This window comes from Dipodomys merriami, unplaced genomic scaffold (assembly GCF_024711535.1).
Source record: "Dipodomys merriami isolate MVZ:Mamm:240054 unplaced genomic scaffold, mDipMer1.0.p SCAF_24, whole genome shotgun sequence".
In the NCBI taxonomy this organism is placed as follows: Eukaryota; Metazoa; Chordata; class Mammalia; order Rodentia; family Heteromyidae; genus Dipodomys; species Dipodomys merriami.
In genome coordinates this window covers 19,198,506-19,221,752 of record NW_027203826.1, presented here as the reverse complement: position 1 = coordinate 19,221,752, position 23,247 = coordinate 19,198,506, and the positions used below count along the sequence as shown (strand labels likewise).

At 42.0% G+C, this 23,247-nt stretch overlaps 1 protein-coding gene across 1 annotated transcript in view; it reads right to left on the bottom strand.

Moving 5' to 3' along the window:
* The window catches only part of Stx6 (syntaxin 6), a 48,476-nt gene extending 31,102 nt beyond the window's left edge, over positions 1-17,374 (bottom strand). Inside the window, exons 1-3 of the mRNA XM_070034328.1 lie at positions 17,107-17,374; positions 8,112-8,281; positions 4,157-4,251 (exon numbers count right to left, since the gene is read on the bottom strand). Of these exons, the coding sequence (XP_069890429.1) occupies positions 4,157-4,251; positions 8,112-8,281; positions 17,107-17,141 (300 nt within the window). The 5' untranslated portion in view covers positions 17,142-17,374. The remainder of the gene's footprint in view (positions 1-4,156; positions 4,252-8,111; positions 8,282-17,106) is intronic.
* Between the last annotated feature and the right edge of the window lie 5,873 nt (positions 17,375-23,247).

Here is a 23,247-nt window from a genome sequence, read left to right as displayed (position 1 = left end):
CTCAGCTCCTCCTATCTCAGCCTCCCACACAATTTACCATATGCATTTTCACAGAAAAAAAAAATTACAGAATATCATGTCACTTCTTTTTAAGAATTGATGTTATTTCAATGTCCACAAAATGATTAGAAAAATACTGACGATTATATCTAGGGAGCAAATTACAGAATGGAGGGACATCTTTCAATTACAATTACAATTATTAGCATTTTTTAAATAGTAAGTATAAATAATTTTTACTTAAAAAAATTTTAAGACATGTAATTGAAAAACAGTAAGATCACAACTTCAAAATGTTCCACGCCTATAATCCTAGCTACTCAGGAGGCTGAGACCTAGAGGATGACAGTTTAAAGCTAGAGTAGGCAGAAAACTCAATACACCATCTCCAAAATAACCAGCAAAAAGCAGAGCTAGAGCACTTGCTCAAGTGGCAAATCCCTGAGTTCAAGATCCCATATCAGAATAAAAGAAAATATAAAGGTGGCCTGCAGATGTAACTCCAGAGTAGCCTGATTGTCTAGCACGCCCTGATTGTACTGATAGGAAAATGACTAAAAAAAATTACAACCAAGATTTTAATGCTATTCTCCAATCTCAGATTTTAAGATCTTGCTTAATAAAAACTATGGAGAATGCGTGGAGCACTGGTAGTCATGTCATGGGCAGCCGGCATGAGGCCCCAGCTGCAGGTAGAGGAGCTTCAGGAGCTATGGCTTTTACTTCCAGGATGACCTTTTATCTATGTAGGTTAAAATCACAGACACTCCACAGAAGCTCACCTTCCTTACTGGGATATGAAATTTTAAGCTGTTACTAAACCATTTTAAAACATTGTAACCATCTATTATGCCAAAAACCTAATTACTTATCCTCTTCCCAACACATGAAGTTTAAAACCAGCAATCAAGAAGCAGTTAGTCCCAATAAAATATGGTTCATGTGCAAAAGAACAATAAATGCCCGTTTCCATCTCACAGTCTTCCAGGCTGAACAAATGAGACATCATAAATCCCAGGGTTGGGCTGGGAAGGTGGCTCAGTGGTAGAGCGCTTGCCTTGCATGCTTGAGGCCCTGGGTTCAATTCCTCAGCACCACATAAGCAAAAAGAAAAAAGCCGGAAGTGGTGCTGTGGCTCAAGTGGTAGAGCGCTAGCCTTGAGCTGAAGAGCTGAGGGACAGCGCCCAGGCCCAGAGTTCAGGCCCCATGACCGGACCCAAAAAAAAAAAAAAAATCCCAGGGTTTCCTACTCAGAGGCCTCACATTCCATTATCAGAGAACACATCAGATATCTTATCCACACTAGCTATCTTAACCAATGCTATATTTTGACTTGTATATTAAAACTTATTGAGCCGGATGCAGGTGGCTCACACCTATAATCCTAGCTACTCAGGAGGCTGAGATCTGAGGATTGTGGTTCGAAGCCAAGTAGGGCAGAAAAGTCCCCATGAGACTCTTATCTCCAATTAACCACTCAAAAACCAGAAGTGGCACTGTGGCTCAAGTAGTAGAGCAATAGCTTTGAGCACAAAGAGACTCAGGGACAGCACCCAGGCCTTGAGTTTAAGCCCCACAACCGACAAAAAAAAAATCTGAATATTAAATGAGAGCCAACTGACAACAGTAACAAGAATTTTTATTTTATTTATTAAATTTTTTTTGGGGGGGGTCCAGTAGTGGGGCCTGAACTCTGGGCCTGGGCACTGTCCCTCAGCTCTTCAGCTCAAGGCTAGCATTCTACCACTTGAGCCACAGCGCCACTTCCGGCTTTTTTCTTTTTGCTTATGTGGTGCTGAGGAATCGAGCCCAGGGCCTCGAGCATGCAAGGCAAGTGCTCTACCACTGAGCCACCTTCCCAGCCCCAGTAACAAGAATTTTTATAAACCTGTAATCTGAATTTGGTATTGTCTTACTTTCCACATCTGCTGACTTCCTGACCTCTCTTATCAATCTCCTCCATCTAGAACCTAGAGGTACCTATACAAACACTGTTTAGCTGAATAAAGCAACACTGCAATCAATATATTTTCTTCTTTTTATTTTTAATCACGTTAGCATCACTGCTACTTTCTTCTATTATACTTTCAAGTAAAATTTATTTAAGTCAAAGCAGAAGAGTTGTCAAATACTATTACCTCACAACTGGCCAGTAGTGGCCAATCTACAGCAAAATTTTGATGTACTGACGAGTTAAAATAATCCTTTGAATGTACTTTTTTTAAAAATAATAAGACAAGAATATTTTTATATAACTAGTATTTAGTAAGTGATATGAGATCATATTATGGCTTAATATCCTTTCAAAAAACCTTTCTTTTCAAAAGAAAGGTTTTCTAAGAAACTATATGGAACCTTCCACATTATTATATTCCAGATGTTTTTTTGTTATTTTTTCCACTTTTGAAATTCTAGATCCAAACTGCATGGCCCATTTTGGCAGAATAGTGGAGGATGTAAGACCAAGTTCCACAGCTGCAAGACATAGAGGTAATTTTTCACCAATTCCAAATTTGCCTTTTCCCAAACTGGTAGGGAATTTAGGAAAAAGAGACAACATTTTCATCCAGAAAAGGAAATCTTGCTTCTCTGTCATAAAAACCAATAACTGTCATCACGACCAAGATTCTAGAAGAAATTCAACCCAGTTCCATTGCTATTTCCTTATTATGAATGCACTTTTGAAACCTTTCCAGGCCAGGCATTAGTGACCTGTAATCCTAGCTACTCAGGAGACTGAGTTCTAAGGATTGTGTTGCAAAGGCAGCCTGGGCAGGAAAGTGTGAGAATCTTATCACCAATTAACCACTCAAAAGCCAGAAGCAGAGCTGTGGCTCAAGTGGTACAGTGCTAGCCTTGAGCACAAAAGTACAGTAACAGCACCTAACCCCTGAATTCAAGCCTAGAACTGGCACCAAAAAAGAAAGAAGAAGAGTATTTGCTTAGCCTGCAAGCCACCACTAAATATTACAATTGACGGTAGCATCTTTCTGAAAACCTATTACAAAAAAGGAAGGAAAGAAAATTATATTCATCAAAAACAACCAGGGAATTAGGTCATTATACAAAAGATGTCATCTACCAACAGGGCCTACTAGAACAGCATTTTGAACTGGCTAGATATTAGTAGACTACAATCTAAACACTTACTTCATAGATGGGAGTACCGTAAGTCAGAAAGGTTTCTACCATGTGGTTTTAGTTATAAACAATTTAGGCATAAGTATACAGAAATGCAACTATTGAATTAAATAGAAACAATATATAAAGTTCAATGATAACCTAGCATTTCAAATACTTTCAAGAGGAAATCACATGACAGAAAGTCTTTGGCAAATACACACCAAGGTTCCTGCCATATGTTAGCACTGGTCTGATCCCAAGTCTTTTTATTCAAAGAGGCTGCTCTCTAGTACATATGTTAAAGACATCTGGTTCTCTTACATCTAGTTACGCTAACCAAATAGCTTGGCCATATAGTTTCAAAATACAAAACATCTTAATGATGCAAGATTATGTTTAAACCATACTCTCGTACATTTTTTAATAACTGATGTATTTTTAAAAATTAGGGACTAAAAATTTAGTCAACTACGTTTTGTGCATATGTTGGGTTTTTTCCCCACACTGATAGATGCTTGTTCTGGATAAATCCTGAGAGGCTGCCAAGTTGTATATGACAGTGTCAATAACATAGGCTACAAGAGTCCAGAAGCAACTCAGATGGTAGAAGAGACTATCATCCAAACCAAGGGGGGGGGGGGGGGGAGAGGGTTTGCAATGTTCAGAACACAAGTGATTACCCATCCATCAAATGTCTTCTACAACAGAATTCTTCCATTTGTCCAGAAACAAAGCATACCAAGGAAAAGAACTTGCTAGTTTAAGAAATCAGAGACATGAACAAGTAGATCATATATTACAACAAGCTTTCCATAGCCAGTAGTTTATTTTTTTCTCTAATAAGCCATACAATACTAAAAACATTCTTTTTGTTTTCTCAATCAGAGAAGTTGTTTGTGGGAAACTGACATTGAATTCATACTAAAACATGGCCTGAGACTTGACCTACTAGTTTACAATTACAGGAAAGAGTTCTAAGAAATTTGGCCTTTTCTTACACAGGTAACACAGTAAGTAAGATCTTATTTCTTACCCTGACGATTTGTCGAGTACTTGTAATGAAGGCTTTTCTTATACTCAATTCAGATGCATCAAGGTTGAATTTTCTAGGATTTGCTTCAACTATGCGTGAGTCGAAAGTCAAGGCTCAGCAATTCCACAATCAAAAGCCTAACAACATATAGTTAAACTAAAGAATGTTTTACATGCCATCAGTAAAAGCTGACCCAAACTTTTTGAAAGCAAAGACAATTTGAACCTAAACATTCCCAAACTTTCTCTGCCCATAACAATGTGAAGACTCCTTCACTCCACGACAAGTGAGATGGTCTCCCAGTTAAGAAAGAGCTTCTGCTATGGTATTCTATAATGGTACACACCTGTAATTCCAGTACTTCGGATGCAGAGGAGGGAAGCAAGTTACAGGCTAGCCTGAGCTACGGGACAAGACCCTTTCTCAAAAAATAAAGGGTGGCCAGGCACCAGTGGCTCATACCTGTAAGCTCAGCTAGTCAGGAGGCTGAAATATGAGGATTGCAGTTCAAAGATAGCCCAGGCAGAAAAGAAAAGTCCCCATGAGACTCTTTTTTATTTTTATTTTTTATTTTTGTCAGTCATGGGGCTTGAATTCTGGGCCTGGGCTCAGCTCTTCAGCTCAAGGCTAGTGCTCTACCACTTGAGCCACTTCCAGTTTTCTGTTGGTTTACTGGAAGTAAGAAACTCATGGACTTTCCTGCCCTGGCTGGCTTTGAACCGCCATCCTCAGATCTCAGCTTCCTGGGTAACTAGGATTACAGACATGAGCCACCAGCACCCGGCTTCTCATGAGATTCTTATTTCCAATTAACCACTCAAAAACTGGAAGTGGCACTGTGGCTCAAGTAGTAGAGCACTAGTCTTGAGCACAAAGAGGTTCAGAGAGAGCCTCTGACTTCAAGCCCCACAACAGACAAAAAAAAAAAAAAAAAGGTTCAGTATATAACTTAGTGATAGCTTGCCTAACCCAAAGCCTTGGGTTAAATCCCCAGGGCACATACATGCGCACACACGTGCGTTTGCATGTGTGTTTGCACACACACACACACATATACACACAAGCTCCTACTGGTTGTATTTACTATACTTATGGCCTCTCTGATCACAGGAAAGCTGGGTTCTTCCTGACCTACCAACACTTATCTTCTGATTTATGATAGTGTTTAAAAGCATTTTCAATTTTCATTTCAAAATACTCTCTTCTACCAAAAAAAAAAAAATCAAACCTTTAGAGAAGCTATCTTATACTCTAGCCTGGACTTTAGGTAATATGTGTTATTATTTAATATCTGTTCTCAACCTTAAGTTCCGTGAGGGCTGGTACACTATTTAATTTACTAACCTAATCTTAATAATCCAACAAAATGCCTGGGACATAGTACACTGAAGAAATGTTTGCTGGGAGCTGGTGGCTCATGGCTTAGGTCTCAGAAGTCTGAGACCTAAGGATGGGGGTTAGAAGACAGCCCTGGCAGAAAAGTCCCCATGAGACTCTTATCTCCGGTTAACCACTGAGAAACGAAGTGGAGCTGTGGCTCAAAGTGGTAGAGAGGTAGGTAGCCTTGAGCAGAAGAGCTCAGGGACAGTGACCAGGCCCTGAGTTCCAGCCCCACAACCAACAAAAAAGAAAGAAACGTTTACTAAATAAATGAGTATCCCTCAAAACTTTAGCTCATCATTTCTTTTGTTTGTGACAAACAACTACATAATTCAGCCTGGCTTGGAATTTGTGATCCTCTTCTTATATCCTCCTGACTGCTGAGATTATAGGCTTGAACTACTATACTTGGTCCTCCCAGTTTTGTTTCTTTTTAAATCTTCCCCGATCTTTATTAATTCCCTCCTATCTCAAAGGAAGAAGTATCTGAATAAGACTGTGATTTTGATCCATCACCTACTATGTTTTATGTAACACACTTGCCTTTAATAACCTAAAAGGCACCTAGGATCATAATAGCAAGTAAGCACTAGCTATCAACTGCATATTAACCTGTGCTAACTAGTGGGTGATCCTTAAACAAGCTGGTTTCCTTAATGTTTTGTTTCACTTATAGAAAACAGTAACACAACACAGACATGCAATTGTTTTATCTTCCATCTAAAGTTTTGGTTAGTTTTTTAGTTGAAAAGAGCCCACATAATTCAGCTTCCAACAGATCTCTAATTCATCAGTAAGGTGTCTGGACTTGATCTTAGAACATCAATAGGAAAACCTGCTTTTACTCAATAGTTTCCCAGTAACAGATAACTCTCCAATGTAGCAGAATTTTAACATTACTTCTTTTATTTTTATTTATTTAGGTCCGTGATGAGGCCTGAACTCTGGGTCTGGGCACTGTCCCTCAGCTCTTCAGCTTAAGGCTAGTGCTCTACCACTTGAGCCATAGCTCCACTTCCAGCTTTTTCTGCTTATGTGGTGCTGAGGAATTGAACTCATGCATGCAAGGCAAGCACTCTACCACTGAGCTACCTTCCCAGCCCCTTAACATTACTTCTTAACAACCAAAAATATTTTCTTTTGTTCTCTGATAAACAATGGATAACATTGGTCTGTAGTATATCAGTATGCAATATAAATCTATATAATAATAACAAATACTATTTTTTCCCTGTGGTACTGGGGATAGAATACAGGGCCCTGTATATTAGGCTGGACAAACGCCGTACCACTGAGCTACATCCCCAACACAACTGCTGAAAGTTTTCTAGAAGTTTACTATGTGCCATGCCACCATTCTAAGCTCTTTACCTATGTAACCCTCTACCCATGTACACGAGTACAAGAATACCTATGGAGTAAGTACTCTGATTATCCCAATTCTCTACTGAAGAAGAAACTGAAATAGAAAGGTTCAGCAATGTGCTCAAAGTCACAGTAACTGGTTGTGATTCTGTATTAAATGGATGTTTGGTTTCAGTCCCAGTTCCAGGTACATAGTTCCTAAAATACTTGCAATCTCTTTAAGTTGTAAGGGTCATTCTGTATGCTAATGAGGTAACTATGGTCTAGGAGTTCACAGAGCTCCTCAGGATGGGGGCTGCTCATCAGAGAAATCAACTGTGTGATTAGAGAGTAGGAACTTTCAGCCTCAACCTACTTCCTACCTCGGGGAGTTAAATGCCCAATGATGTAATGAATCATGCCTATGTAATGAAGCTCCCATAATTCCCCAAATGGATAGGGTAACAGGAGCTTCAAGATAGCTGTCTGAATTTGTTTAGATGGTGGATGGTGGTGCTCCAGAAAAGAGTATTGTCCTTTTCTATTTTCCCATACCTTGTCCTAAGCATCTCTTTCATCTGCCTACTTTGTAATAGCCTTTATTTCTCTCTCCCCTGCACTGCCCCCTGCCGCCAATAACAGCCTTTATAATAAATGGGAACATGAGTAATGTGTCTCCCTGAATTCTATGAGCTGCTCTGAGGGAAGATGACGAATAGGTCAGAAACTAGGACCTGAGAAGCATCTGAATTGGGAGTAGTCTTGGCTCCAATGGGATGTGATACTATCTCCAGGAAGACAGTGCCAAAATGAAATTCAACTGCATGACTTCCACCTGGTGTCTGCTGGAGAAATGCTTGGTGTGGGGGGAAAATATTCACATATATGTGTTATCAGAAAAACTTTACTCAGTGTGAGTAGAGAGAAAAAGTTTGCTTTTACCTCTTAGTGGTGGAACCAGAATCTGAACATTAATAGTCTGACTCCACAGTGAAAGTCAGACAACCAAATATGCTGCTTCTGTAACTACAGGATGTGTTAAGCACTGGGGAAATGGGCTATGCTACCTTAGCTTACAGGGAAAATTGTGTGTGTGTGTCATGATACAAACAGGAGCAACACAATCGATTAGAAAAGGAAATGTATCATCCATGTACTTGAGACATGTGGGTAAAACTTGTCCACTTGTGCATATACCCCAAGCAGCACAGACAGGCACAGAAAAGGATATTGATAGTTTCATCAAGGTCCTCCAGATCCCACTCGATGCTACGGAGGTTGTTTCTCAACTCGTTTGTAGTCCAGTCGATTTCTTCCCTTGTTGCCACAGAGGGGTCCTGGAGGAGTTCCGTCCATCTCTGAAACAATCCCTGGGCAGTGTTGACTGCTTTCTGTACCTCTCTACAATCAAGGTGAAGAAAAGGAGACATCACACATGACAGTTCCCAACAAGTTGGTGCATGACCTAAGTTAACATTACAATCATACACCATCCTCATCAACCACCATTCCCACAGAAGAAGGTTCATCATGGACAAGTATCAAAATTCAAATACACAGACTATTATGTTCTCAGCCGGAAATGAAGTTTAAATTCTAGAGCACCTGTCTGGCAAGCTGGAGGTCTGAGTTCAAACTACAGTATCTGGGAGTGAAAGGAACCATTAAGTAGCCATAATACAACATTTAAAGAAGACAAATTTAATTTTTGTATGAACAGACTTTAAAAAAAATACAAAGAAACAATTCCACAAATTAAAGGGCACTTAATGTTCCCACTGCTTCCATTTGGTGTTGATAATAATTTATATTCAGGGTGAACAAATGCAGCAGTGGTACTCACTAGACACTATATTGAAAATGAACTATGCAACTTGTGAGAATGGAAGGGAAAATGAAGAAAGCAAGGGAAGGGGTGATAGTGTCCAAAGAGAAATGTATTCTTTACCTGGTTTATGTAACTGTAATATCTCTGTACATCACCTTTATAATAACAATTTAATTTTTAATAATAATTTATATTTAGATGGAAATGCCCTGGCACTACCTTTCTTTTCTTGGGGCTTGAAGGGCGAAAGGAAAATGACTCTTATGCATCTTGTGTTTATGGGTTGAATACTTTAAGATATTTTAATCTAGAAGATTTGGGGTTTAAAATCTATCTAGGTTTTATATTATTAGCTGTAAACATACCTGCTTTCCTGGATTAAGTAATGCTATGTAACTGGTTAATATTTTTATTTTTTAGGTGTATGAGAAAAGTTTGGGCATCTACCCAGTACACATTTTGAGTCAGGATACTGTAAAAAACACTTGCACATCCATGTTCACTGCTGCACTACTCACCACGATAGCCAAGTTATGGAAATAGCCCAGATGCCCTACAATAGATGAATGGATCATTACAATATAGTACACATACACAATGGAATTTTACTTATTTATTAGAAAGAAAAAGAGTACGTCATTTGCAGGAAAATGGATAGACCTACAACAATCATGTTAAGTGAGGTAAGACAAGTTCAGAGAAACAAATGACACATTTTCTCTCATAGGTGGAAGCTAGATCTAAAATGCAACTGTACATAATGACTTATGTAGGACTCTAGGCATTCACACAGAGACTCAAGGAGGATACCCTTACCAGAGGAATACAAAGGTATAACCCCTCTGAAAATTTAAAATACTATTACAAAACGAATTCCAGGAAATGGAAACATGGGTTTCTTTGTTGCTGGTGGTAATAGTGGTATCTGTTTTTGCTTTGGGGTTTTTTTTTCTTTTTGGTGGGGGGCTATAGGGGACACAGTATACACTACGTAGAAAATGGAATGTGTAGCTTGTGGGCAGGGATGAGAGGGGGAAACTGGAGAAAAGCAAAAGAAGGGGTGACATTGTTCAAAAAAAGAAATGTATGTAGTATTTGATTTCTGAAATGGTAAACCCTCTGTACAACACCTAAATAATAACAATAAAATCATATTTTTTAAGAAGTCTGAGACAAGGCCTGTGCATGCTCCGATCCAGCATGCTTTTAGATATGAGACAAGCCTGCTATGATCGAGCAAGCTTTTAGATATGATACCGTTACAAGGTTTTAAGAACATTTTCCCTACCACTAGCCCATAAAGGCAGGAAATTCACTGTGCCCAAACTAAAAGAACTGTTCCTTTATAATTTATTAACCAATTCTTCTGAAATAGCCAGGACAAAAATGTGTTCTGGCTGATCAAGGTGTCTGCTGACTGCTGACTATGGCTTTAAGATAGAAATTTCAGGCATCTTATTCCTTCCAACATTTTAAGTACCAGAAGAGAAAAAAAAAACACTAATAAAAATGAAGAAGAGGGACTAGAGGCATGGCTCAAGTGGTACAGTGCCAGCTCATGAGCAAAAGCATCAAATACCATGTTCAAGTCCCAAAACAGAGAAAGAAGAAAAGAACCTTACAACATTTCAGTTTCTGGCATACTGATGAGCATTCAAAGGCTGACTATTAGAGAGATGATACTGGATACAGACAGAAGCAATCAGGGACCTCTTGACCAACAACAAATCTTCTGTAGAGTGTCAAGCCACAAGACATACCTAATATACCAGACATCTCTCTAATCAGAACCACCTGTGAGCACCTGGAATAAACACTGAGGATCACATTTCAAATAAGTCAATTCACAAAACATGACAGTGTATAATGGTACCATCTGTTTGAAAGTGTGAGAGTCAACACAATTTCTATTACACTTTCTCAGGAAAGGCAAGGTAGTTGTTTCAGGAGATAGATACTCCTGAAACTGGTGAGCTAGGCATTTCCCACAAATGCACACCAGCTTTGTTTTCTACCCCACACAGGCAGCCCATGTGAGCACTTCATTCTGTGAGGAGCACTTCAGTCTAAGTGAATAACTGCAGCTGCTGGTTACTTAACAGTCTCCATGTGTCTGTGGTTCCAGAAAGGCTGAAATCACCCTCTTTACCCTATAGAGTATATTTTTCTTCCAACAATGTACTCGAAATTATTAAAGCCTGATACTCAGAAGTAAATGGAGCATAGATATTCTTTGAATTCTTAAAGAGTTCAGATCAGAAAACTTATTGATAAAGAGTCTATTCACCAACATCTTGAAAATTTCATTGAGAGGTTGCTAATCACTTTTTGAGGAATTAGTTTTAGCTCCTGACCCAGATAAACATACATGTCCTTAAAGGAGAAATTACTAAATCAAGCACATTTTCTGTTGTAGATGCTCCCAAAGTCAGTCTTAATCCTACAACATTTCACAGATAACAAGAGCCCCAGTGTTAATATTCCAGAAGAGACTTCCCTTTGCTGTCCGACAAACAGTCTGTCAAAATTACAAGACTCATCATGTTCTAAAGGACTAAACATCATAATGAAGGCCCTTCACTGTGAGCCACCACAATTCCCATGGGATCACTTGTAACAGAGCTGCTTTGGTAGTAAGCACTGTCCTGGTAAGATCGCTGTGATTGATCTTTCCCATCATGCCGCAACTTGTCTCTAGGACAAACAATATATGCAAATGTCCACAAAATCAGTTTTCTTACTTGTACTTAATCAAGTTTGCCAAGAAGAAGAAAAGGAAGCAGTAGCTCATCCATTATGTTTGGATATGGTTTATGTGTGATGCCCTAAAGGTTCATTTTGGAGGCTTAGTCCTAGAATATGTAAGAGGCTAGCAGAGGCAGATGGTTTCTAATCCAGTGATGAAACCTGGAAGACCCAGGCTGTGCAAGCCTTTGCAAACACATCATCCTTCACTCTCTCCACCAAAGCTGGCTCCTACTACACAAACCTAATCCACTGCCCATCCATGCCTTATATCTTTTTTTTTAAGAGAAATATCCCCCCCACCCCACCCCCCCACACACCATTTCCAAATTTAACTACACTATGGTATTTTTTGGTAAGTACTCCCATGGTTAGGGAAAGCAAATAAAATAGATTATCACTACTTAATTATCTTCATTATCATGTAATTTTGATCCTAGCTTCCTGCTGTTTCCACAGATTACACTAATGCCATCAATAAACATTTAACTTATGTACATGACATAATACCCAGCACATCTGTTTAAAAACAAAAAAACAAACTTCCGCTCTTTCTGTGACACTGTTTTATTCTAGTTTCCTACCATTTTTTTTTCTTTCCCTCTACTTGATCAATCCCAGTACTTCCCTGCATTCTTCCTACAGCTCCTGGGCTCACTGGCATTCACATGTTTCAAAGACTCCTCAATTGCATTTCCAATGCTAATTACTCACACAGGATTACTTCCTTTATCTTCCGTTGCCTGTAGAGGAACTTTCCACTCACCTAAAATCAAACTAACCACATCTTTGCTACAAGAAAAGTAGTGTTCAAATAAGCAAACAAAAGTAAAACAAAAAAAGAAAAAGAAAACATGCTTCTTTCTCCTCTTCATTTTAGCCAACAGGGCTAATCCCCAGATTTCAAAACTTGTGCAGACAAGTCATCTTTGACTCCTCCTTCTTCTTCTCACCTTGTACAACCTCTACACTCAGTCACTGGATTTTTAGATATGAAGAAACTTTCAACATAATCTCACCTATACTTGCTGAACAAGGAAGAGAGACCTGGGGTTCACGCATCTTAGCTGCTTGCCTCAAGTTCTTCTGACCCTGCCTATCAGAAGCTTTCTATGACCAAGATCTATTTAACTTCACTTTTACAAAGTCTCCAGACAAATCTATTTTCTTTGTGGAATCAGAAGATTTGAGTTTGAGTCCTCATGTGACTATATAAAATGTCTAATAGGAACCTGATTAAATTTAAACTCTTATCCAGGCACCGGTGGCTCATGCCTATAATCCTAGCTACTCAGAAGGCTGAGATCTGAGGATCACCATTCAAAGTCTGCCAGGGAAGGAATGTCCATGAGACTGTCATCTCCAATAACTCACTCAGAAAACCGTAAGTGGTAGAGTGCTAGCCTTGAGCTGAAGAGATCGGGGCAGTGCCCAGGCCCAGAGTTCAAGCCCCATGACCATCCTTCCCTCCCCCCCCTCGACAAAATTTAACTCTTAATCCAACCTTTCCAATCCCTCCTCATGTTTTCTGCAGCCCAAATTGGCCACCTGAAATATCCAACCTGATTTCTCACTAAAATGAATTGCTTCAGTTGCCAGGTTTTCTTCCCATCCTCACCTTTCTCATTCCTGGTTCTTCTTCTAGTCTTTGGGTCAGCTGCTGCCCTACCTGACACAGCCCTTATATCCCTGTAATTAGAAACAGACACTTGCCTTAAGGACTAGATTGAAGCCTTACTAGGTTCAGTCAGCCAGTATTTCCAAATCATATAACTCTTCACCTATCTGTACATGTTCACATCATCTGGCTGTCCATACAACATGAAACTCAGTACAAAATGCTTCCTTAGCAAATAAAGCCTGGCCCAGGAGATGAATCACTTTAAATGTTAGCTACTATTCTTAATTCCACCAGTAAATTTGCTCTCCTGGGCTATTCCCCTTTGTAATTTCTAAACATCCAATGTCTGTCTGTCCATGCATCTGCTGATAGTGGTCCCACCCACTAAACATCATCACCATAACCTACAGTGTGTTCAACATTTGCACAATACACTCAAGGCATTAGGCTAGAAATGCAGGAAAAACAAACAGTCCCAAACTTCAATAGCTCATAGTATAATAATGAAAGAGAGCCAGAGGAAAGCACAAAAATGTGTTACGGGTGCCCCAGGAAGTCCTTCCTGGGGTGCTTTACACAGCCTCTTGAAGACTGAGAAGCTGAATCAGACAGTGTGGCTCCATGTGGGCCCACTCATAACACTGAAGGCAAAGTCACTGCGTGGAATCTGGTAATGCTAATGCACTGAAGCCAGAGAAGGCACAATGAGTAGGAGGTTTAGGCCTAGGAAGGTGCTGCATTGGGGAGGCCATGAAGTGCTTGCATTTTATTCCTTAGGCAACAGGTAGCCATAAATACTAAGTAGGTGATACCTGCTTGGATCTACACTGTGCTGGACCATAAGGAAGCCATATATAACTACTGACTTAAAATGTGGCTAGTGTGACTAAGAAACTAGAATTTAATTTAAAAATTGACCCAGAATTTAGTGACCAGAAAATCATTACATTTACAATTAGGGTATATGAACTGGCCTTTTCAACTGTGAAGTTTAATGACCTCTAAGTACAGATCAATGCATTGTGAAAATCTAACATATAAATTAAAAGGAGATGCTAAGTGTAAAATAATGTAATAGATTTTGAAGAGTTGGCACAAAATCAGTAAACTATTCATTAATAATCTTTTTTGGGGGGGGGATCTTTTTTTTTTTTTTTTGTCAGTCATGGGGCTTGAACTCTGGGCCTGGGCACTATCCCTGAGCTCTTCAGCTCAAGGCTAACACTATCACTTGAGCCACAGCAACACTTCTGGTCTTCTGGTGGTTAATTGGAGATAAGAGTCTCAAGGACTTTTCTTCCTGGGCTGGCTTTGAACGGCGGCATTCCTCAGATCTCAGCCTCGGAGAAAGCTAGGATTACAGGCGTGAGCCACCAACACCCAGCCATTAATAATCTTTTTAGGAGGTGAGTTCCAGAGTTTGAACTCAGGGCTTCACACTTGCTCAGCTGGTGCTCTACCACTTGACACACACCTCCACTCAAGCTTTTTGCTGGTCTAGTGAAGTTTTCTGGCTTCTTGGCTTTATCCTACCACTATCCTCCAGAGCTCAGCCTTCTGAGTAGCTAGGATTACAGGCCCACTGGCACATAGCTCCATTAATAATCTCTACTTGAAACACATTGAAATAAATTGTGAATGTATTGAAGACGTTAAAATTAATTTCACCCATTTTTATTTTTTAGTGTAGTTACTAAAAAAATGTAAAATAGCATATGTGGCTTATACTTTATTTCTACTACAAGGGCTGATCAAATAGACCTAAAGGCAGAGGAAATAGTTCGAAGTAGGAAGAACCAATTACACAACTCGTTCATTATCATTAAGATATGAGAAAAGCTTCAATTATCTAAATTTTGTCTATCTTCATTCTACACCTATTACCAGCTCCCAAAGTTTTACCCATCATAACAATTCCTAAGGAACTGCCTTACGGGATGTTTATCATCTATAGTACTCACTACTGCACTCATTTACTGCCGGTCCTTTCTACTTAATTCTGGGGTCATTTCTTCAGGTTATAGACAAAAAGCTCACAGCTTAAGACCATATTTGGCACCTTATTTTTGTCTATGTTGTACGATGAGTTTCTAATACTTTCAACAAACTGAAGTACATGTCTTCCCCAAATATGCCATAATACAAACATCTAAGACACCCATGAGGCTGATTTTACCTTTCCACAGCAGAAAATAATGAGAACCTCTTCCTTCAGGCATCTTAAGAGACATGAGGTAAAACAACATAAGTCAGCTAAAATACCATCCAGTATCCCAATGCTGCAGTGATACCTAATCAGTAAGCAAGCATTAGTAGACTGTGCTAGACATTATTAGTAAAAATAATGTAAGAAGGCACAGCAATTAAGGTTTTTCACAAATTCCACTCAAAGTCACACGCAAAAAAAACGTTCTGGTATCTCTGTTCACCTCTGCAAAAGATAACCTTTGTAACCTTTTTAACCAAATTGTTTAAAACACTCCCTTCAGTTCATATCTATAATTCTAGCTACCTAGGAGGCTGAGATCTGAGGATCTAAGTTGGAAAACACCCTGAGCAGACAAATTGGCAAGATTCTTATATCCAATTAACTACCAAAAAGCAAGAACTGGAGGCATGGCTCAAGTGGTGGAGCCTCAGCCCTGAATGGACAAAAATGGAGCAAGAGCAATAAGCTCTTGAGTTCAATGTCCAATACTGGCTTGCAAATGTGCACACGCACACACCAAAAACAAAACAATAAACCCTGGCATTCAAAAGGAAAACATACAACTTTAGATTTTAAAAAGTAACCGCTAAATTACACTTCTAATAAATACCACATTTTCCAGATAGCCACATGTTACTAGTAAATCTACAAAATAAAGATAAAAGCTGTTCTAGGGAAATGTTTAAAAATGTTTCACTAGGAACTCTTACATCTGAAAGTAAACACCCTCACAACTGTTCAGATTTTACTCCTACATGAAGAAGCTCGTGATAACTAGGTCTGAAAGCAAGGGACATCGTATCGTTTATTAGTAGGTATCTTCTGGGACCTTGGTGGTTTTCAGATTGTTGACACTGGTTTGACATTCAAAACTAAGTTGACAAGTTACTAGAAGTTGCGTGGCAGTATCAGAATTGATTTTCATGGCACTTGTGTGTAACGGCTACAAAGCTGACAGAACAAAATCCTAATGAAGTTTCCAACAATCGAGCAATCAAAGATGGAGTCAGGGAGAGTTCTCAAGGGAAAAAAAAAACCATGACAGTTCTATTCTGAAAGGCCGAATAAGACGCGTCGGAAAACTGTCCAATATTTGTGTTCGAAATCAAGGAATTTTAAAAAGAGAAACGACTCATTTCCTTTAGCGCTGTGGGAAAATCCCGGCTGCTCATGGAAAGGCGAGGTAAGTTTGGCTTGGCTCGATTCATTTTGTGTTCCTTCCAACATCAGCACCGAGTCTGAAGGAAGAGGGCTTGCTTTCCTCCCCTCACATTACTCCCCTCACGGGATGGAGCCGGACTCGGGGTGCCCCGCCTGCCCGGCCTCCGGGGATCCGCACCCGCCCCCGCGCGACTCCCCGCAAACGCGCTCCGACGCCTCGGGGGCGGGCTGCGGCCCCGCCGGTCCGCGGGCGAGCGCTCCAACTCGGTGGACAATGGAACCCACCCCCAAGCACGCCAACTACAAAGCTCAGGAGGGCCATTTCCCTTTTCCTGCCCAGATGCTGCCAGCCCTCCTTCGGAGCGGCTCGGACCTGGCCCCAGCCTTCCCTCCCCACCTGCAGGGCTGCGGAACCCCCCTCCCCGGCCCTCAGTCCGCGGCGCACCGACCCGAGGGTGTGGGTGAGGCGGGAGCGTCCCAGTCCAGGTCGCCCTGAGGTCTCCGGGCCCAGGGTCGCGGCCTTCAAGGATAAGCCTTCTCCCCCCTACCCCTCCCTGGCACCCTCCCCAGCCTCAACTCGCCTCTTCTTCCCGACAGCGAGGAGCCCGGGGAGGCCCGGCAGCCACCTCCTCCTCCAGCAAGAGCCCTCGACCCACGCTCACCCTTTCACCACAAAGAATGGGTCCTCCATGGACATGGCGTCCCGGCCCCCGGCCGCCTCCGCTGCTCCGAGCTCGGGGCGCCCGCGCCCTCCCGGCCGCCCTCGGCCTGCCCACCGGCCTCCCACAGCAGCCGGCGCCTCGGCTTAGGAGACGGTGAGCAGCTGGCTCACGCAGGCGGGGCTGCCCGGACCACCGCTGGTCCAGCACTCGGTCAGCACTGCAGGCCGAGCCCCGGGACTTCAGCGACCGGCCCCAGCGGCAGCCTCCTCCCTCGGCTCCGCCCAGCACGTTCGTAGGGCTGATTCCGCCTTCGGGGCTCTCCGCCTCGGCCAATCACGTACGCGGCCCTCAGTTCCACTTCCGCACCTGCGTTCACGTGACCCGGGCTGGGCCCGCCCTCTCGCTGGCGAGACTTGGGCAAGGAGTCGCGCGACGTTGGGGGCGGGGCTCTAGGGGTAATGGGGCGGAGTTCTGGGGGCGTGGGCGGGGCTCCGGGGTGGTTGGGCCGGTCGGCTCTAGCTTGTCCCTGGAGCCTGGAGGCGCTGGAGCTACCTGATTCAATCCAAGGTAGGAAGGCAGTCAGCTTTTGGGGAAAGTAGTGTTTGTGCCTGATTTGCATAATCCTTTTACCTTTCCTTTCCTTTTAGTACGTGAGTTTTAAATCCATCTCATTTTCAATTTACAGTACCGCAACTCACACATGTTATCTGATCTTGAGGAGGCTACACAACTCTTTTGGTCAAGCCTTGTGTTGAAAGGTGTCTGTGCATCCTGTCCATACGCCTGTGGGAAAGGTATTATATCCATCATATTTTTAGGTGAGAAAACAAGTTCAGAGAGGATTCATAGTCCTCAAAGCACAGCCACAAGTTTCTGTACACCTAACACTGGATGAAGTATATTTTTCTTTTGCAGAACATTCTACAAATGATTGCTCATGTTTTTTTTTCACACGGTATGTTTCCCAATGGAGAACACCTCAGAGGAACAAATAAGGAGCTAGGTAGGGTAACTTCCTCTCAGTTATGATTCAAGAACTTACAGAAAGGGTTTAGTCCAAGATGATTAGCCAACTCATGCTAGATATGCTATAGCTTTCCTGGATGTGAACTGTTAACTTGAATTGCTAATAATCACTGAGCACTTAATGTTAGGCAGGATTGTGTTATCACAATAGCTCTCCCCATAAGATAATTACTATTATTTATTATCTGCATTTTATAAATGAGGAATCTGAGACTTGGGGATGGGAAGGATTTAAGTGACTTGCCCAAGATCATCAGGCTCTGGAGAGCTGGCAGAGTCTTCCAAGTTGGACATACCTCATTGGAACCTGCATCATTCCTTGTCAGTTAAATATAAACAATAATAGCATGTAAACCCTGAGGCCCCCCAAAGGAGAGAGATAATAAAGCCAAAGACACAAGTCAGGAAGCTGCTATGTGTTAGGTTTTTTAAAAGAGGTAGCCGAGTAAGAACAGCACCAGCACGCACGTGGTATTCAGGTAAGGGGTAGGTTTATTCAGTAGACCTGCTGGGACCAGGCAAGGTTGGCACACCACGTGGCTGGAAAAGGCCTAGGAAAGAGAGAGAGCTGGGAAAGAGAGAGAGGAAAGAGCTAGAAAAGAGCAGAGAGAGCAGAGCAGCAAGAGAGCAGGGAGAACTAGAAAAGGTCAGAGAGAGGGATCTGGGCCTGGGCTAGGCCTTATCTAGGGTATGGGCGGAGAAAGGTGTGGCCACATCAAATTCAGGTGTGACCTCAGCGGATGCAGATGTGACCTCTTCCAGGTGTCCCAGTTGCCTAGGTAACGCAGGTACTTGGTGGAGACTTTGCTGCGAGGAGGGTGGAGTCTGCTAGCCATCCATGAGCTGACCTTATACTATGGTCATCTGGCCTGAAGGTATGAGTGCACACAGGATAATAGTAATTGGAGGGGGGTGCTGGGAAGGTGGCTTAGAGTTAGAGTGCTTGCCTTGATTGCTTGAGGCCCTGGGTTCCATACCTCAGCACCACATAAGCAGAAAAAGCCAGAAGTGGCTATGGCTTAAGTGGTAGAGTGCTATCCTAGAGCTGAAGAACTGAGGGACAGTGCCCAGGACCAGAGTTCAGGCCCTACAACTGACCAAAAAAAAAAAAAAAAGTAATTGGAGGGGAAAGGAGCAAATCTGACAGAAGAGCACATGATTAAGAGCCATACTTGCAGCCTTATTGCTTGAGTTTCCATCTCAGTTCGACTACAGATACAGGAGTATCTGTGGGCAAGCTTCTTAATTTCTGTCTGTCCTCAGCTATGAAATGGACACCATAGAAATGCTTTCCTCACACAGTGTCATGAAGACTAAACTGATGTGTGAAAAGGGCTTAAAACAGCACCTGACACATGCTGTGTTCCTACTCTGTTCTGGGCACTGAGGACACAGAGATGAATAAGGCCTGGTTTTGGCCTTTAAGGAGCTGTCAGACTAGTGAAAGAGGCAGGCAGTTACCCACAATGAGAGAGGACATAGGTTTCCTTAGAAACACATAGCCAAGATACCAGTATCCTTGTGGATGTATCAGGGCTAGAGTAGATGTTTCCCAAACAGTAACTTGAGTCATTTAGGAGGAGAGGTCAGTAACATGGAACAACATGGTAGCCTACAGAAGAGCCACACCAAGGGCCTTGCTGAAGTGGCAAGAGTTAAGGCTGAAAGTGGACAGGGTTAGATGCAAAGAAATATATAGATCATGGGGATTGAGGGAGTTTATTGGGTTAGGTTGACAATTAAGATAGATGATAAGGTGGCTGGAAAATCAAGGTCCAGAGAAAGAATGAGAGTAGTATCTAGAGCCAGGTTTGTGGCAACTAGGATGGAGAGGAGGGATGCCTTCAAGATCTACTGGAGAGGTAACAACCGTAGACTTAGTATGGAGGAGTTAGTAAAAGAAGGAGGAAGAAGGCTTACAAAGTTCTGGAGTTGTCCATAAATAGTTATTGGTTGCATTACCATGAAAGAACATAGGAGGAAGACTTAGTTTAAGGCAGATATAAATGAGGCTTTTCACTAGACTTTAAACTCCTTTAGGGACCAGACTGTGAATGTTATTACCAGCTCAAGGCCTACCACAGCCTTTTATTATCCAGTCCATAAACTTGTTAAATGATCCACAAGTGGCAGAGATTTATAAGTGGAAACAAAGAGCAGTAGAGAGTTGGAGGGATTTCTATGATTGATTAGTAGTTTGGAGGAAAGTACCATGTAGAGATAGTGAAGGGCAGAGATAAGAAATCCACTTGGTGGGCTGGGAATGTGGCTTAGTGGTAGAGTGCTTGCCTACCATGCATGAAGCCCTAGGTTCGATTCCTCAGTACCACATAACCAGCTGAAAGAGGTGCTGTGTCTCATTTGGTAGACTGCTAGCCTTGAGAAAAAGCAGCTCAGCGACAGCACCCAAGCCCCCAGTTAAAGCCTCAGGACTGGCAAAAAAAAAAATCCATTTGGCTACCTTACAATGTTCCCCTTCTCCTCCCATCAGACTAACCCTTGGTCTTTGCTGTTCCAGTGAACGGGAAGCATTTGCTAACCCAGGAGAGGCAAAAGAAGCTACTCCTTTGTATTCTGGATTTCTTGCTTCTCAGGTCGAGAGAGGTGAGCAATAGCTTAGGAAAGATAACTGCAAACAGTCTTCTCCTCCTTTATTTCCTTCCCTATCTGCAACCCCCTAGAAAGAATTAAAATTTATATCAAGTCGGGAAAAGAAAATCACCAGAGTAGCTGCCTCAGGGTGGAGAGTGTTACTGGGAAGGCAAACTTCCTGGGAAGATAGACATACACAATCTTACCAGGGTATGGGTTACAGGGGTGTATGCATTTGTCTGGATTTATTGAACTTTGTCCCTAAAATTCTGCTATCACAGCAAGCCTTCATTCTACCTCAAGCTCCCAAGGGGCATTCAGGAGAACCTCCGATCCCTGGGTGACCCCCCAAGGTTAAGAGAGTAAGCAATGGAAAGAGCTGCTTGGGTCCTGCACAGAACCTTGTCCAGAAATAAAGAGATAGCCACATGTGGCCAGTCCACCCAGCCAAGGAGATTGGAAATCAGAAACAATCAAGCCACCTGATGGTGGAAAAAGTAGTTTGAAAATAATTTGTAAAATCGATGAGCAGATGAGGATATGAAATCTTGGGTACACAAAAGATGTGAATATTCACAGTGAAAGCTCTGAGAGGACATGTGCTAAGACATACCAGCGGTGATTTTCTCTGGTGAATGAGTCTTACTCTCTGTCGTTTTATTTTTTGGTATGTTTTCCAAGTGTTCTGGACTGAATATATTAATTTGCAATTAAAATGAGATAACTTAAAAATGAACACCATACCTACTTTTGGGTGGGGAGAACAGTAATGGGTTTGAACTTAGGGCCTTGAACTCACTAAGCAGGTACTTTATGGCTTGAACCATAACTTAACCTTTGTTGTCCCCTTAATTTTTTTTAATAGGATCTTTTTTTCTTTCTTCCCTCCCTTCTTCCTTTCTTTCTTTCTTTCTTTCTCTCTTCCTCTCTTTCTCTCTTCTTTTTCTTTTTTTTTGGTCGGTCATGGGGCTTGAACTCTGGGCCTGGGTGCTGTCCCTCAGCTCTTCAGCTCAAGGCAAGTGCTCTGCCTCTCGAGCCACAGTGCCACTACCAGTTCTCAGCTAGTTTATTGGAGATAAGAGTCTCATGGACTTTCCTGCACAGGATTGCTTTGAACCATGAGCCTCAGATCTCAGCCACCTGAGTAGCTAGGATTACAAGTGTGAGACACCAGTGCCCACCTGGTTGTAAAAGGAAGAAGGTTTCAAAGCTTAGGAAGTTCATGTCACTAGGGAAGGAGAAGCCTTCTTTGTCCTCAATATACAAAAGACCTTTGGGGCTCAGGAAGCACCAGCCTTCTAGCCTGAGTACCTGATCTCCAGGCTAGGTCTTGCACTGGGTTGGTGGGAAAGTGTTCAAAGCTCAGATGTGGCCACCACCCGAGCTGAGGACTGGTGAACATGTTATGAAAGATCTCTTTCAAACATCTGTATATTATACAAATATTACAGGCTGACGGGTACCAGGTACTTTTTGAAATATAATAACTGGGCATGTTGGTACAAGCCTGCTATCCTAGCTACTCAGGAAACTAAGGAGAGAACATATGCATTTGAGGCCACTCGAGCAATCTTAGTGAGACCCTATCTCCAAAAAAAAAAAAAAAAAAAAAAAAGAAGGCTGGGAAGATGGCTCTGTGGTAGAGTGCTTGACTTGCATGCATGAGGCCCTGGGTTCCATTCCTCAGCACCACATAAACAGAAAAAGCCGGAAGTGGCGCTGTGGCTCAAGTGGTAGAGTGCTAGCCTTGAGCTGAAGAGCTGAGGGACAGCGCCCAGGCCCAGAGTTCAGGCCCCAGGACTGACCAAAAAAAAAAAAAAGTTAGGAAGAAGCCTAGATTTCTCTATGCCTGGAAAGGTTAATGAGACTCTTACAGTGAGCTATCTGAGGGCTTTTCCACAATATCTTATGTGGGAGCACTTGGTGCTTTAATCATTGGTAGAGTGAGAAATAAAGCAAGTGACTTAGAAAAGGTAAAGTAGATCGCTTTGCTGATAATTCTCCTTTGAATCCCTTCCTTTTCTGTGTTGTTTTGTGTCCTGGAAGCCAACTATTAAAAGACTATACTAACCCTTCTCACTTGCTGGATGATTCCCTGCTAGGTTTTCCCAGTAGAAGACACTGAAAGGAGACCAGAAAATAGGAGAAGATGGGATGGATGTGTTTTTCTTGTTCCTTCCCGTCTTCCTATAAAACCTTTGCAGAGCTGTCTCTCTGTAGTGGCTAATTTCTGAATAACCTTTTCTTTATAGTTCTAGGTCCCAGTGGGGTTAAGTAACTTTTTTTAAGGTAGTACTGGGGGTTGAACTCAGGATCATACTTGCTAGACAGGCACTCTACCACTTGAACATACCTCCAATTCAGATAGGGTCGTGTTTTTTTCCTGAATAGTTTGGTACATGCCACCATACATCTTTTTCTATTGAGGTGAGATATTGCTAGCTTCTGATTTGTTTGATCTCAGCCTCTTGAGTAACTGAGCTTACAGGAATGAGCCACTGCTAGCCTGGTCATCTGTTTTTC